The sequence below is a fragment of the Nasonia vitripennis genome, chromosome 1 (assembly GCF_009193385.2).
Source record: "Nasonia vitripennis strain AsymCx chromosome 1, Nvit_psr_1.1, whole genome shotgun sequence".
In the NCBI taxonomy this organism is placed as follows: Eukaryota; Metazoa; Arthropoda; class Insecta; order Hymenoptera; family Pteromalidae; genus Nasonia; species Nasonia vitripennis.
Genome location: NC_045757.1, coordinates 8,813,693 through 8,831,475, shown reverse-complemented (window position 1 = coordinate 8,831,475; position 17,783 = coordinate 8,813,693). Strand labels below are relative to the sequence as shown.

At 38.3% G+C, this 17,783-nt stretch overlaps 1 protein-coding gene and 1 long non-coding RNA gene across 6 annotated transcripts in view; one reads left to right on the top strand and one right to left on the bottom strand.

Annotated features, from left to right (window-relative positions):
* LOC100680166 overlaps positions 1-17,447 on the bottom strand; it is a 56,375-nt gene extending 38,928 nt beyond the window's left edge. For all 5 annotated transcript variants that reach the window (XM_016990409.3, XM_016990407.2, XM_003425037.4 and 2 more), the window contains exons 1-3: positions 17,061-17,447; positions 4,351-4,471; positions 3,955-4,040 (exon numbers count right to left, since the gene is read on the bottom strand). In XM_016990409.3, coding sequence (XP_016845898.1) covers positions 3,955-4,040; positions 4,351-4,471; positions 17,061-17,135 — 282 coding nt within the window. In that variant the 5' untranslated portion in view covers positions 17,136-17,447. The remainder of the gene's footprint in view (positions 1-3,954; positions 4,041-4,350; positions 4,472-17,060) is intronic.
* Positions 12,207-13,399, top strand: LOC116416782. Its single transcript, XR_004227117.1, has 3 exons — positions 12,207-12,384; positions 12,656-12,761; positions 12,852-13,399. It is a non-coding gene; the product is annotated as an uncharacterized LOC116416782 (long non-coding RNA).
* Positions 17,448-17,783: the final 336 nt, after the last annotated feature.

The window sequence follows — 17,783 nt, the reverse complement described above, 5'->3', positions numbered from 1 at the left end:
AAAGTTACATAATTTCGGTTCATCCATCAATGACGGCTGAAAAAGAAGATAACTAAGCTTGAAAGGGAAAAGGGAAGATGAGTTACAATTCAAAACGGATACCGATGTCAGTTTGCTTCGATTGATATGTTTTTAAAGGTATTTTGAATATACTAAAGAAATAATATGGGTATCTATTTGCTACGTTATTGTAATAAGTAACATACTGTGTATAAATCGAGAAATCTAATCACTCAAATTAATCAAGCTACAAATTAGATGGATATTTTGCGGTACCAAAATATGATGTCAATACCCATATCTATAGAAGTTTGATTGTGCGTTGATTTCCGTGAACTTTAATTTTCTTTTTTGACGCAATAGCATGTTCAAATACGAACTTAAAATCGAGTCGATGATGTAAGGGATGATCGAGTTTCTGAGTATCCCTTTTTGGAGAATTAGTTTACATTCAAATGCCGAAGTAAAATCAATACATTCTTCCAAGGTTGAAAAGTTTTACATTCCGACTTTTATAATCAAAGCACATTCAAAACTCATCTCTAAACTTTGTATGACAGAAGATTAAGTCAATCAACTTCGATTGCCAATCAAATACTAAAAGTATCGCATCAAGACAGTTGCAAAACGAATGACTCGTTTTGCAGTATTCCAAACAAAATGAAATTATTTAAATAAAAAAGGCTTTTAAACGTACGGCGTAATAAAAAGATAAAAAAGAGCAATATCTGGTATATCGAGAATAGCATTTACGCGATAGAAACGCGAATCGAATCGGGGCTCGATGACGACGAAAATTTGATGAAAAATTTGTAAACTCCCCCGTAGGCAGACGACAGCTGCCTCGATATCTTATCTGGCCTCGTAAATTTTGTCCTCTTATATCCCCGGAAAAGAAGGTCACACGTCTCATAATTTAAGTATTTGCGAGTGCGAGCATCGAGATTTCGTCTTTTGCCGTTTAGCAAGCTGAAAGAGAGGGCCGCACCGTGGTCTCGGATTACTGGCTACTTTATGATGTTCAGCCCGGGGGAGACTTCCAGATGACGTATACTCGTTAATTTTATTTACCGGAGGAAACTAGTGCGAACAATAATTTAGAATTTCCTTTTTTTTATTTCTTAGTTGAGTTTCTTATAACTCATTCGTTTTAAGGCCTAAACAACATTCTATTGCGGTTGACCTGTATCGTGTTTATAATTAAAAGCGTATTGTTATTGAAAGTCTCGCTTGGAAATTAAAGAAGCATTTTTTACGGGTCTGTGAACAAAAGCTGAAAGCAATTTCCCTCACAAACTCTTCCTTAATAAAACGCTTTAAATGACCAAAAACATTTCATAAAGGATTTCTAATGGCCCAAAAAGTAATTTCGTTGTTTTATTTGCAATATAGATGCAAATGACTATTCGTGTAGGTACATTAAAAACCCTTTTGCACTCTGTAGTAGAATATGTATACAAAAACCAGATGTACTTTTAATAAACTGTTATACCCTCAACGCACATCAATTTACAAAAACAGGAGCCAGAGCAATCGATCTAAAATCAAATCCGCGCTCAGCCCTTTACAGCTAATTCATAGGCAGGGTAGCTGCAAGCATTTAGTCTAATAGCCCTTATCGAGCCCGCGCTGCCTCCTCGGAAATGAAACACTGTACCAAAGCGGCAACTGTAATATAGGGCTGTAATTTACGCCGGCACGTTTAAGCCGCCGCTGCTGCTTTCTCTCTCTCTCTCTCTCTCTCTCTCTCTCTCTCTCTCTCTCTCTCTCTCTCTCTCTCTCAAGGCGTTTCCGTTTATTTAGGATAAACTGCGCTGGAGCGAGTAGGAAGTAGCCTCGAGCTGATGTAAGGGCGATAACGACTTAAGATAGTAGGTACTATAGTGCCCCGAGAGTCAGGAAGTCGGGAGATTATGAGTTGAGGTCCAGACGCGTCGCGTCACCTTCGCGTCATAACTTTGAATCGACGAACGACGATATCTGGCGCGAACGAGTCCTTTGACGTTCCGACGAATTTATTCGACTGTGTTGATGTAGATATAAGTTTTTTACGTTTGATTTATTGGTTTGGTAGGAAATTAGATTTTTTGTAAGATAAGCTACACACAGGAATAATATCGGCGTCAAGTCATGTTTTTTTTTTTTTTTAATCACAGAAGCTAATCAATCACTTTTCGCTGAACCAAAATATTTTTTCGGCGGAAACAACCTGAGGGTATACGTTATTACTATCGTGAAAGCAGAAAAAACATCTGCCTAAGCCGTCTGTATAAATATTTTTTCTCGCGAAAATTGTTATGAGTATCCGGAAAAATAAAAACAAACAAATCAAACATCGCACACTTCGTATTTTTTGTTTGCTATTCTCTGAAACGACAAAGCCAACTCCCTCTCCAGAGCTTACCTAAAACCCATAAAAAAGCTCTCAAGCTCGTAGCTTTGAAAACCGCCCAACAGCAATATTAAGCTCCGGTGAAATTTTCCGATAAACCGCACTCGAATGGCTTTCCCAAAGCATTATCTCTCCGCGGCGTAATCGACGTCGCAATTTTATTATTTGAAAGTAGCGTCCGGAGAACGCGCGATAAGGCAGCGACGCCGACGCCCGGTATCCGCTTCTACAAACAGCTGTGTGTGCGCGCGCGCGCAGTCCACTTTAAAAATTTATGGAGTGCACTCCATGTACATTTAGCGCCCGTCCCACGGGATACGGCGACATGCATACAGGAATACTGTGGTCGAATGTGTGTACATTCCTCCGGGCAAAGTCGAATGCGCGGCGTTACTTGACCAAGTGCGGAATTGCGTTTTTGCGGGAAATCGACTCTTTGAGAAGGTTTTCCGAGTGAGCGTTTGCGTTTTAATTGACGCGGGACTTTTTTTTAAATTTCGCTACGGATGTCTTGGGTCTGACGAAATCCGGACTTTTTCACTTCTCTCGTGGCATCTAGCATTACTAGAGCTTTCGTGTTTTAATGAGATAACAGGAAGAACGAGGCTCATAAAATCTTTCTCGAGGAAAATCAACAAAAGTTATTTTTAAAATTCATCACCATCCAGCTTCATCGATCCACCATTACAGTCAACGTCCACCGCACAAAGACGCTTTATAATCGCCGAGGATCAACAATCCATTACCCCCGGAAAGCAGTTCCTTCCCCAAACTGACACGTGAAGAGCCTCTCTTCGGCCCTTTTCTTCTCTTCCCGTCCTATCGCTCTTAAAATTAATTTGGTTATTAATTTCACCCAAGCTCAGAGCTATAGGAGGCGGCCACGACGTCAATCCAGAATAAATTTACCTCGAGCTCTTGCAGATTCTAGGAGAGAGACCGTCGAGTAATTACCCTCACGAGGCATATCGATTATCGAGAGAAGGATGGCGACGAGAATCGGACTATACAACGACACGTCCACTTTAATATAGAGAGCCGCGAGCGTTGACTTGCAGACCACGTAATGTAATAAGGAGTATATTGAATAGTACGCGGGCATCGAGACGTCGAGGACAGAGAGCAAGAAAGAGAGAGAGAGAGAGAGAGAGAGAGAGAGAGAGAGAGAAAGAGAGAGAGAGAGAGAGAGAGAGAGAGAGAGAGAGACAGAGAGAAAGAGTAAGTTGTGTGACTCATGGGAAAAAATAGTCGAGAGTCGGACGTGCATAATGTGCCGATGCTCGACCCGAGGGAATTTTGAAGTTTTGTTCGTGCGCTTTATTTTTACTTTTCAGGACTTTTGTGCTGTGCGGAGTTTCTGGAAATATTACCAAAGTTTTCGCTTTTCGTGGCCAGGATGTATTTGTTATTTTTTTTTTATTGATTCAGATATGCGCAGCACGAGAAAATTATTCACGTTTAGTTGTATAATTACTGAGTTGATAGAGTGTGCTTTTAATTTTAGCTGTAAATCAATAACTTTTATCATTGGTTCTAGAATATAAAAAATGTACGATATTTACCCTGAACAATCCGTACAACAGCAACAGGCAGCAAATGACGCCACTGGATGAACATATGAGCAGTGCGAAGTTGAACCTCATCGTAACTGGTAAAAAAAATAAATTTATCTTTAGTTATCCATAGAACAATATTATAAATTAGAGTGAAAAATTACTCGTGCCTACAATCAAAAACTCGTAATCTTCCCTGGATAATCTTTCTTTTGTAAATAGCTTTATGAAAATATGTATGAAACTTGGAACTCGCGATAAATAACATAGATTTATCAAGCGAGTGCGAAAAAAGGAATTTATAAGAAGCATTAAATCAAATATCTCGACGAATCATGGCTAGGCAGATAAACTTCTACGATTTTATTCAGTGAATTACAGTGAAAAGGACTTCTATTCACTTACCTGGGGACACTCCCGGTTCGAGGACGCTGTTAGACTTAGGGAGCGAACGATTTCCTGCCAGATACTGACTTTCCTCTTGCAGGACTGAAGCTATAGTCACTGCTAGCACCGAATAATATAGCTGAAACAGAGAAAAAGGAAAAACGAAATTTGTAGAGGTAGTTGTTTACAAAATATTCTTTTCAGACCTGTAATAATAGCAGCAACGTAGTTTGCTTTCGAGTTCAGTTTATACATACGTTTTTTTCCACATCGTTACTATTTTTATGATTTGTTTAGAAAATAAGATGTATACTACAATTCGTGTGTTGTTATTCTTTTGCATTTGTATACTATTTTTAGACCTGATTTATTTTTCCTACTTTTAAAAAAAATTTCTTTCTGCTTTCAGTTCATTCAAAAAGTACTTTATAACATTTTAGGAAGTAGCTCTTCGAAGAGTTGCTTGAAAAGTTGATCAAACGGAAAAGAACTTCCACCCTTTCTATATTAGAAGATTTGCTTTTTACCGACTTGCCGTCAGTTGCACGCGTTTTCTGTTAAAGATGCCATTTTGAGAATTGCTTTTCCGGTGTATCGGTACTCGATTTCTGCGGATTTTGTATAGTTATTATTGTTTTGTTGATATTGATCTACTTTATTTCTTTCTAGGCATAAAGAAAGATGGAGTGTGTATCCTTTTTGAACAAATTATTATAAGTATAGGGAATACATAATTATTTCATAAATATAGATTTTTCTACTCCACGAATGAATGGAACGTTTTAAAAAAGAATATAAGCATGCGATCGCAATGTCACTGTTATAGTCCCGTGAGAAAGCAATATCGCCTTAGACAATATACGCGCGCGAACACGAAGTGCTGTCAAGTCGAAGTCAAAGACGACTTTCGTCTTTCTTTTTCTTTATTGCAGCGCATTCTTCTTCATCACTTTTGCTATCTCTTTATTCCCGCCAGCAGAAGAAACTTTTTGTTTTTAGGCTTTGATTGCAGGCAAGTTTCGTAACTATTCTGATTCCGCTAAATCAGAAGTTTTACTTCCATGTATTGCAGTTTCATTAGGCCGACGCAGCGTTCTTTTTGTTTTGTTTCGTTGTAGTTTTTTAATTAGAAAGATGGCCTTTCAAGGTCAGATCGTTATAACAATCTTCAAAGTAAACTAACTAAATATCGATCTCTCAATACATCAGCTCCAAAAAAAGCTGACACTAATAAGTACGAGCTAAACCATCCTAAGAAACTAGTTTCATTTCTCCCGATGTCAACATCGCACCGTCGCCTCTCATCACTTATGCTGCTCTCATCGACTGCGGCTAGAAAAATATCCCTCGCGCGAATACCAAAACCACGAGACTCGAGAAAAACTCGCGCACATTTCTGTGTCCGCAAAAAGTCCGGAAGTGAGAAGTGGAGAAATGGCGCTACGTCTTGGACCGAAAAACCTATATAGGTATATACGGAGAGAATTACGCGTGCGCGCGTGCGTGAAATTGCTACTTTGCGGATTTCGTGGCTGAGAGGACTGTTTTTTGCATGTTCTTTTTTTCCTCCCCCGCTTCTGTATACGGGGTAGCCTTTCGAGTCGCGCTGAATTCAATGGGAGCGTTTGGCGGAACTCGTCGGCGTTAAGAAGGATTGGAAGAAAAAGCGAGGCGGTGCCGAGAGCGCTTTGTCGTAGGTGTATTATATCGAGGGGACGTTAATGGGGCGCGCATTCATATTTCGTTCTTCTTCTTCTTTTTTTTTTTTGATCTTTCGAGGCTCGTTTTCGAAGGAATCATGGGTCGAGAGATGGGAAAAGTCAAGTGAAGGGGCGTAGTCAATTTTCTTCTTGTGGATTTTTTTTAAATATAAAGAATTATTAATTTTATTTGAAAGACGTTCTTTTGAAAGCCCTATGTATCAACAATTTTTATATCCTGGGTTTGTAAAACAAATACTGATATTTGTTTCTTCAATCTGAAGTACACGCATATCGGAAAAATGTTGAAATATCAGGCTTTTATAATTTAAACCATGTCTATTCACAGTCGCGCCAGCCTAACTCCGGAAAATATCGATATCGATTGATCTGAAATAAAAAACAAAAGGAGAACACGTTTGAAGAGAGCATCGCACTTAAAAATAGAAAATACTGTAAGAGACGTCTCGCGCGTAAGAAGTGGGTTAACTCGTCCAGGCCATTGGCGCCTGGTTTTTTTTTCTGCCGGCCACACCGCAAAAGGGACAGTTACAGTTATACAGGTCTAAGGCTGTGGCAGATTCTTTGAATTCGGGGAATAGGTCGATACAAGTGGATGGCGGAAGGGATATAATATGGATCTTGTGAAATACATGCAACACAAAAAGCGATGCATCTATATTGTTCAATGCGTATTGATATTTGAACTAAATTTATTTTCCGTGGCATATGGTTCGTTGTCAACTTTTCTACATTGTGATATATCGTCTTTAAGTTTCGGTGAAGCGCGCAAAGCTCTTGTTGAATAAGCGATAAAAATCGCAAGATACTTTTATAAGAATTGTAGAATATCTTCTAGCATCAGGGCGAAAGGCATCGCCAAGTTTTTTTGTTTCTTTTCAAAGAATAATTGTTCACAAGTTTCGAAGAATATCAAGAAGTTTCGATGATGCGTCTCAATATTTCTATACGGGATGTTATAGGTAAATGTTTATACTGAGTTAATGCAAAGGACAATTCAAAGCCAAAAGAGAAGTAAACGGTCTACACGCTTTTGTAAAATAATTAGTTAATTAAAAAATTCCGCATATTTTATCCTCAAACACTTCGTGTTCAATTGACGAAATTTAAATTCTGTCGATATAATTATGCCTTCAAAGCCAAGCGATTGGCAAACTGTTAATCTTTCGCGCTTGTTTCTGTGTACCCGTATCATAAAGTTACTAAATAAATTAAAATTCCTAACCTCATCTTCGGAGAAATATTCATTATCTTATAAAGTAATTATACGAATTCCAGGAATTATTTAATAGCCATTTAAAATATTTTAACCGTGTCGGCTCTGTACATGATATTGCGGTCAAATTGCGAACAATCCGCTGTGATTCCATTGCTCACAGAGAACGAATAGCGATGCATTGTTAGATAAACCCGCGCATTTCCTAAAAGATTAAACTTCGAGCAAGCGTTCCGGGAATCGTCGGGTAATACCTAATTAAAGAGCAACATTTATCATAGAGGTCAGTAAAAAATCGCGGCTTTCAAAGAAAACAATAAACTGACCGCACTGACAATCCGAAGAATCCAAACAAAACCAGCGTCTCTGTCGAGTGTAACATTGCATCCCATATGGCGCATAAATAAAACACCCATGCATGCTTATATTTAGCTCTCGCGCTTAAAACGAAGTACGTTCACAATTTCCCCAAGATGACGCGAGCGTAACTAATCACGCGAAATGTTTCCCGAATTACAGCTTATCGTTATACGCGGCAGGGGATCTTAAAAATTATTTGGCCCTTTTATTCCTCGCGATGAGCTTTATAGTTATACCTATACCTTTGCCGTTTACGGGTAGATGAAAATAGGCGACGTCGCAGAGAAGGCAGACCATCTGCTGCTCTATTTGATTATCTGGTTATCCTCTTATTAACGTGTGAGTGGTAGAATTGCGAATGCGCATTTCACGAGTGTCTGACGTTTTTAGAAGCGCGCCTACGATCTGCATATTGGATTTGTGGATTCGAGCTGTCACTCTGATTGGGGAAATTTGATGGTTCGAATCGATTCGGCTGGCAGAGTTATTTTTAAAGCGTTGAATATTTTATTTCTATTCTGTACTTTATGTTTTATGGCTATATTCGCGGGATTACTTGAACCATCGAGAGAATTAGTTATGCACACGCGTATTCTTTGAAACTCTGGCCGTTAAATTTACCGTCTCGTTTGTTGCTACTACAGCTGTTAGGTATCAAAGTAAAGATTTTGGTACATTACTATATGGCTGCACTATTTCACTGATTAGACCCCGAATGACCAGCGTTCAACGTAAATTCAAGGGAAGCCTTCAGAGTATCAGATTCAAACTCTTGTTGCGACAACATAACCATACATTTCACTTAGAGCAGTGGTTCCACCACATTGTAATGCGCAGTTTGCATTTTTTGTAATAACCATAGCAGGACTCGATTATGGCTAGGAGAGGATTTTCAGCGTCATGATTTACGGTCGTATATTATGCACGCCTTTCTCAATTTCATTTCAAATGAAATGTAAAAACTTTTTAAATTCGTATTTATTATGCTTTATGCAGAGGTAACATGGATTTCCTCCGGAGGCCATAAATCCTGCCCGGCTCGTGACCATCATTTTTATTTACGACTTTAATACAGAGATCTGAATCGCCCCTTATTTTCAAATTCAATTTGCATGTAATTTACCCTTTGAGCAGCTGGAAATTCGACGTTCCCTTTGCCGAAACGGATCTCTCTTAATTAAATTAAATTCGTATAAATACAAACTAAAATATTATCCCACAGACGCCTGACGTATCTCACAGATATCGCGAGTTGGAAGCCAAAATCGTAAACACACGATACTTAACATTCTCATCGAAGTCCCCCCGCAAATATATTCACTGAACTATGTCCTTATTTCCGGTCATTGGGCACATGTACATGCATATAACCGTCGAGATTCAAGTCGACGCGATCATCCCCCTGAAGACCGCGTCGCGTGTAAATCCATCGAGCGCAGCTGGAAACTCCAGCGTTTTATCTCCTTGAACTTATGCGCCACTTGCAAAACGACATCTCCATTTTCTTTCCGCAGAAATTTTATCGTGTGCGGTTTGCTCTGCTTGTGCGATTAATCGCGTGCGCCGAGAATATTTTTTGTGCGGAGGTTTAGTGCGTGAGAGAGTTGGATAGCGCACAATTTTTCCGAGCTCGCGTGCTTGGCTTTTTAGACGCATTTATATCGCGCTTGAGAGGTATGCGCGACTTCGCTTTTATGCGCGCGTGAGCGGTATTTACGATTTTAGCCGAGGAAGCAGAAGACTTTTTTTCTCACCTGATGGTATTAATATGCGGAGAGTCGGCCGCTTTTTTTCAGTGAAATAAGTAATCGTTTGTGGGAGAAGTTTTTACACAAGCAAGCTTTAGAAAAATTATACTGTTCGTGACATTCATTCGCTAATTACACAGGATCATAATTAAGAATTTATTAAGTGAGTGTCGCTAAACATGCTATTTGTGAAATAAAGATGTTTTCGTTAGCACTTAGGTAATTAATAATTTCGTGGTGTTGCACGAAACTTCATGATAAGACCATACTAATTGAGCGTTACGAAAAGAGTCAAGAGAATTTATATTAAGGGTCTAAAGTCACGAAAACAATTATTCATGTATACTACCGCGGATGTGTATAAGAGATTAAAAAGTGGTGTGTTAATGGTACTTTATTATGTACGGTGTGGGGTGTATGAAATCATACTATGTTGAAATCCACAAGATCCTGGTATCTAATTGAAGTATAAGTCTATGTATTTAGTAACTAAATTGGTCTACCGTTTATGTATTTGCCCGGTTATTTATAAGAAAATCTACTGCTTTGTTAAAAAATATTACGAGAATCTTTCTTTGCTACAAGTTGTTGACTGGAGGTCTGCCTTATTTCAGGCTTGTCTGATTATACCCAGTCTATTTCCACTTGATGGATTTTTAATATATTTATACTTTGTTTGTATTGCAGTCTTAAACGAACATAGTTCAAAAATAAATGCTCCCGCCAGATTTAAAATGATTACTTTATAATGAGTAAAAGCCCCAAAACTCCATGCGAACTTTATATAAATCTGCTCGCTACAATTAACACTCAATCTCGGGAGTAACTAGCGTGTCAAAGCGAATAGTCCGAGCCTCGCATTTGCGTGTATTATCTAAGCGCTGTATAACTCGCTCCTAACAACATCGCTGCACATAATTCCGAATAATCCTCTATAAAATAAAACCCATCCTCACCGAATAAAAATAAGTCATCCATCTCATTCTCGAGAATGATCTAATTCCACCGTGCGATCGATCGATTCTCCTAAAGCGCAGTTTTCCCGCGACCCCATCGTATTATACGTATACACACACGTCGGCATCACTTTATACACCTATATGGTCTCTCCTCGCGATCATGGCACGAACTTTACAGCCGGTCGTTAAAACAGCCCCGTTAAAAGTGTGTGTGTGTCGCGAGAGAAAAAGGCTCTCGCCATTATCGTGGATAACGTCGTCTATTTACGGGATAATTCGCGCGTTTGTTATGAATCGGCTGATACTTCGATAGCTTGTGGAATGGGATCAAGATTTATACTTTTAAATTCTGAAAGGGTATCGCCCGGCGTTCGATTGGCTCGGATTCGCGAACTGCTCTCGATTGCATTATACTTTTAAAAGCCGAATCAGCTTTGGTTTAAGCGAACGTGTTCTATTGCGGGACAAATACGAGAGGTAAATATTTGATTTCAAGTTGCGCTCACGGCGGCTTTTCGCTACGCTGGTTTAATCTTTTAGTTTTAGAGTTTAGAACTGTACATCTCACTCGTTGCTGTGCTTGCGAGGATCGTCGATAAATATTTAAGCCGACTACATGGAATTTTAGCGAGTTCATTTTCGACGAGGTGACTTCACGTCGCCAAATCAATTATTTAGACTGACCATGCAGCGCGTGCGTCGCGTGATTTAATTCATGAGTTGATTTGTTGAATAGTTGAGGCATTTATCGAGAGCGACGAAAATTGTAAAAATGATTAAAGATGCATGCAGCAACATTTTTAAGTGGACGGGTAATTACTCGAAATACTTTTTCCCTCCGAATTAGGGTTGCCTCTCGAGTTGGCATCACTGTACAGACTCAGTTATGCAAACTGCAGATTGCGAATGAGGGAAAAATAAAGGAGTGCCCTCCAAAATCGAGTTTTATTCGATTAGAATTTTAAATGCTAATCCGAGTCTTCTCATCTTGGATAATCCTGTTAATTAAAATATGAATATAAAGATGGCACTTATTCGCTGAACAATGTTTGTTTATTACTAACGATCACAAAAGAATGCCTGTCTTTTCAAAACGCACTGTTATACTTAAATTTATACATTCGAATATAAATGCCTGGCGGCTTAATGTTTGTTTGTAAAACACCAGTCAAGAGTCACCGTTTCCAGGCAAGGCAGCCACGACAAACAATAATAAAACTGAACGTTGTGAGGAGCTTTCTTCTTTCTCCACCCGAGTAGCTTCTACATAAACATTTCGTGAAAGGCAATTGATGAAACAACCTAGCGAGCGATAATGTTTATCCTTCGGCAAACACGTCGTTTCCATGAAGAGTCTCGCGGAATAATTCAAGTCTGCAAAATGCATAGAAAAAGACAAATCAAAGGGCAAAGAAGAGAAATGTAAAATTCACACGGCATCGATGAAATGCATCACGTGTCACATTGGATATGAGGCTGTGATGCCTGAGATACAAGAAAGCATTAGCGGAGAAAAATCGTGCCGAGCTTCTGGAATAATATTATGCTGGTTGTGTGTGGAGAAGGGGGAGAGCAGCGCATTTTGCTCTCTGAGGCATGACGTATTACTTCTGCAAGGGAAAATGCGACGGCTTGGAGGAATGCGGTCTAACACGCTTTTTGCAGTGAGTTACAAGAATGAAAAAACAATATTTTTTAAGAATTTTAAAATTTTTGAAAAAATATGTTTGTCCTATTTTGATTGCAAAAATAAAAACACATTTGTGAATTTTTAAACTTTAAGTAGCGAGGTTACTATGACACAATAATAATACAAAAAAAACTTCGGTTTATCCCAATGTCCGATAAAAGTAATCATCGCAACTAATTCTTATCATCAGACTGGTGATACACATAAGTTCACGATGTACTCATTGAATTTTAGTTGCTTGTGGATTCTGTTTGACTTCGCCCGGTTAAAAAATACAGATTATATACGATCAAGATTCATTTAGTGAAGTTATCGACTAAGTGTCAAAATCGTTTTTGTAAAATCAAGTTTTTTTCTGGTAAGCATCGAGTTTTATTCTATCTCTATTTACAAAAAATGTTATTAAACATTTCTAGATTAAATTACCTGGTACGATTAATTATATTAAATACAAGTAATGAAAGTTCACATTTAGGACATTATGCAGCAATATTGAATCTTAAATTTGAGTCATTTGATATTTGTTATATTATGTACTTTGAATACTAATGACCCAATATATAATACATACATAAATATAATATCTGCAAATTTGACCCGATTGAATCATACGTGAAATCATTTTTCAGGAATTTCAAGATATTCCAAAATGTTGGCGCTAATGCAAATAATAGTGTGTGTCCTATGCTACTTATGTTTGGAAGTTCACGCTACTATCTACTATAAAGACTAATGGTAAAATTAAAGTAAAGGTGCTAAATTCAAATTTCGAGGTGCTAAAAGAAAGTGATCAATTAATGTATTCGTATATCCATGCTTTATCAGTCAACAATGGCAATGTCAGTCTATGCTACGTAAATCGAAGGTATCACTGCTTCTGCGAGCTCTTAGATGGAGAACTGAAGAATAAGACTAGAGTTCTTTTAACCGATCCATGGGGTCATTTCCCCAATAAAGTATCAATAACTAGCACGCCAGATGGTGGTGTCATCGTCGGTCACGCTGATACAAGTAAAGGTAATTATTTTCATTTGACATTTGTGAAACAGGAACCAGTCAGTTTTTATATTCGACGCATCAATCCGGATGGAAGCACAAACGAGCTGATGGATCTTGGAACACGCAGCGTATCGATGCATTTTGAAATGCAGGGATTCCTAATGGAAAATAAAGAATTTTGTCTGGTTACAACGGCAAAAATAAATCCACAATTACTTTACTCACGAATACAGTCAATTTCTGTTGACTCGTGTGTAAAGTTAAAGAAATTTGCGAAACCAAAAGAATTCATGTTTGAAACATTTATAAGATAATAATAGTACATTACGATACATGTGACTTAAATGGTTCTTTTTTACACGGCGCAGTTAGCACCCGAGCGTAGCGAGGGCGCCAAGCGTCGTGTAAAACTGAACCATTTAAGTCAAGAGTATCGTATAAAATTTTATAGCACAGACTACTAAAGTCCGCAAGTCTCGCCTATTCGTGACTAAAGTAGTCCTTATTTGCACCGTGAGGTTAGCGCACGAGCGTAGCGAGTGTGATAAACACGGTGCAAAAAAGGACTATTTTAGTCACAGATAGGCGTGACTTAACAGCGGATTTTAGCCACATTGTGCTATAAAGTATTTTTGGACGATTTCAAATATATTAATAATATTCTGAATTGTTATTTTTTTACATAATTTGCTCCATGAAATGTTCAATGCTAATTTTTAGTTTTAATACGTATGAGTGAAATAAGATCATCTATACTTAATTACAATGTATATCGAAAAACACAAATATTTTGAAAACATATTTATGCTTTTATAATCACTTGTTTAGCTATAATAATATATACTTTGCATAAAAACTTTGGTATATCCCAAGAACCGATTAAAATAGTATTGACACAAGTCTTATCGCATAAGCTGTGGTACACAAACTAGCTCGTGTTTTACTCATTTTCTATGAGTTTATCTATATCTGACTACTACATTCTACTTTTTCGTAATCTCGAATTTTACATTAAAGCTATAAAGATTAAGCCGGGACTACCTGACAGAGATCTTTAGCTTTTGCTGATGCAGTTCGTATAAATGTGCAAATGTACTGAACTTTTCGATGGCTCTGTGTTTCGCAATCAGACATCAGAGTGATATGTTCCATCTGTGTTTTGAAACCTCTCGTTTTTCTTTTTCGCTCTCTTTTCTTCTTATGAAATTCTGTATAGTTTTTATTATGAGCGATGTGATGCATTTATCGGGTTTTCCATCATATATTATTTGAGAATAGAGTTATTATGCTAGCGGAATATAGACCAGAGCTCGAGAAGTGAGCAAATGTTCCCGAATGTAGTTAGAGGAAGCTGTATTGACTGACTGGGGACTATTTAAATATTTGCAACGAACGCAAATTAAGTCAAGTATTCGCCTTGGTAAGGGCGCACTAGCGCCAAGCACTTACGTGTAAATCAAATGAGATGGCGAAAATTGGAATATTAATAATTAGAGTGAAATACATTGCTAGTTCATTTTGGCACTCGAATATAAATTGACTAAAAGTGTACTCGAATGTATTTGTTATGTTCTTGCTACAATAATAATTTGTTTATTATTGCTAAATTTTTATTATTGCCAATAAGCAGTTGTATCGATCTTTATTCTTTATTCTTGTGCCGATTATTATTGGCGTAGTATATTGCATATAGGTATACGATGCTTAACAGCTGCATTATTGTTGAGGATTTATTAAGATAAACAAAGTTTAACGAAAAGCAAGGAAAAAAATTCCGAAAGTGCGCTGAATCTCGAGCTCCAATTTAAGTTTGAAACTAATGGTGGTTCTGCAACTTTTCAGAGCAGAAATGTGTTGTTCTAATTCTTTTTAGACACAACAACTTCGTGGGGTGCGGCTTATACCGTTGGAATAGCTTACCGTTCTTGTCAGATTTCGTAAAAATAATTGTTATGGCTTTGCTTATCTGTTAATCAGGTAGTTTCTCTAGTAGATCACGCCATGCTTCTTTTTATACTTAAAAATCAATGCATTTTCTTTGGTCCAGTTGTTTGAGGTGAGAATCGTCTTGTCTACTGAAATCTAATTCGACAACAGGCGAAAAAACATTGAAATATTTAGAAAGGTTCATCAATCGTAGTTGTGAGAGTTACTTTTATTCTAAAAACCGTCTAAGGAATCACAAGATTTAAGCAAATAATGATTGTTTGACGTTATCGAATCCAACGATCATACCCTCTTTTAAAAAAGCTGTATCATTTCTTATATAATAACTTTACATTGGTAGCAATAATTTTAAATTTGCTAAACAGAAATTATCATCATGCAATATCCAAACTGACTGACTAAATATGTCACTAGAAGCCACGGGAATACGCAAATCGTCGTGGTGCTAAGTCCATCACTCGGCTAGAGCATTGCATCGATTAAACATATTCCGGTAACCCGAAACTTGTACGTTGCGTGTTCGCAATGTGCCATTCATACATGATTCGCAAAGCGAATGATGGAGGATTATCTTCTACGTCACCGGATTAAAGATACAACAAAGTGGAATTGGATGAATGTTTAAAGAGCGGTACATAAGCACAATATTTGTTACTGTTGACAAATTTGTACATTCCATCTAAATGATCACTAAATATTGCAGTCGATCAGCAGATTTAATCATCTCTGAAGTAAAGTTCATTTAATAGATTAGCATATTAAGATTAAATTTATAGTGTAGTTAATTACAACTTTATTTACCTCATTATTGCACCTTTGACGCATTATATTTACATAGTTTTGATCTCCCTTAAGCGATTAATGGACTAATTATATAGTTTGATTGAATTTCCGCGAGCTTATCAAAATTCTACTGATTTACAGTATAATATGTTGGAGGTATACCCACAGGATATTGGGTTTTGGCTCGCGAGACTAGTTTGCATAAGATACATGCTTTCAAATCCCACTATACAGATAGATTTCTGCATAAACGATCAAACATCATAAGTCTATTAATGCTATATTTGCTGTCTATACGCGCATGATTTACTGAATACACACGATTCTCGTGAACAACCCATATTTTGAGACGAAAGAAAGCCCGATGCTATTCAAGTTATTTTTATTTAGCCATAACCTTCCACTTCGACAAGTCTGTTATTTTCTATCCCACTTTGACGAGTGCAACCTTCCTCGAACTCCCATAAAATCTGCCCCAATAAACGGCCAAAAGTCTTGTCAACGGCGCAACAAAAACATCGGTAACACTTCTACGAGAAGAGAGAATCGTAAACAAAACGCAAAGAGAGCTTTTACGTAGCAGATTCGCCAAGTGCGAAATGACGAAGAGGACACGTACGCGCAGGTGTTACAGTCTTAGCTTTACAAGCTCGTAAATTCGCTATCGCGACAGCTGAAATCTTCAGGACAGACGAGTCGCGAACATTATTCGATTAAATGCGTTTCGACTCTTTGGCGTGAAGTTAAGTGCTTGCGAGCTTTCTCTTTAATATGCTTTATTTTATCGAGGGCGTTTTAGTTGCTGCTTTTATGGCTGGGCGTATTTCGCGCTGTATCGAATAATATATCAGTGTCGAATTTTCAAATTGAGCAATATACGCGTAAAAAAGCTGACGTTTTATTTCACACAACCGACACGGATAACGTATCTGCGGCTCACTTTGTATTGCAATAAAAATATCGTCGAATATCTATATCTACAGCGAATCCATCACAAAACGGATGTATAAATATTTACAGAACGTGCTCAATGATTCTCCCGTATGGCAATCTGCGTTCGAATTCTCGCTATTCGATGAAGAACATTGTTTTACTTTCGACTTCCAGCACAAATAGCCGACTTCATCTTTTGAGTGAAAACTCGGCAAACACGATCGTCAAAAGCCGCAATCTGCAGTGTATCCCACGGCAAATATACCTTGCATTAAATAACGCCTCGCGTCGTCAACATCAGCGACCCGTCTAAAGCCTCAAACAAACCTCTCTCAGCTAACGAAGTCTCGTTCATCAGGTTTTTGCACTTACCACGGTGTAAACGGCACAGGCGAAGCTGCCACGGCGTACCGAGCGCCAGCAGCAACAGGACTGCATGATAGCCATCGCGCTTTTGCTTATTCCTCTTCTACTCTGACTAACAACTCCAACACCGTCGGTATCGCTTCATGTCGATCTTGTGTCCAAAAGACGATTTCTCGTACCGAACCTTATCACATCTCAAACACTTGACTGTCTCCAAGTTATTTTTGTTACTATATTTTTTTCTATAAATTATTCGGTCTCTTATTGTAAGCATCGTTACTCGGATTACATCTCGAACTATTTTCGGCCATTCTATTATTCGAACCTGTCTGACACATGACCCCGTGCTTTTCCCGCATCATACCGCTCGCGGAGCTCGAGAGCCGACTGAGCATCGAGACACGCGGCTTGAAGCCGCCGAGACACGGTGTTGCGCTCACGCCTGCGCATAACATTCCAGAGCTCCTGTATATAAGTTCACTGTGCTACATACTCTCGATCTCTGCACGCGGGGAGTGGGAGGAATGCTGTAGAGGATTAGGATGGCTGCTGCTGCTACGGCTCGTTAATTTTTTTTCTGGGGGAGGGAGAGCTTGCGTGTGTTTTTTTTTGCGGAGCGGAGGTGATTTCTTTGAGTGGTGAGGTTCGAGCGAGGGAGTGTCACTCGGTGAGTCGAACTTTTTTCTAAAAGCCGAGTTTGCGCATTTTTAAAGTGAAAGAGAATTGGCG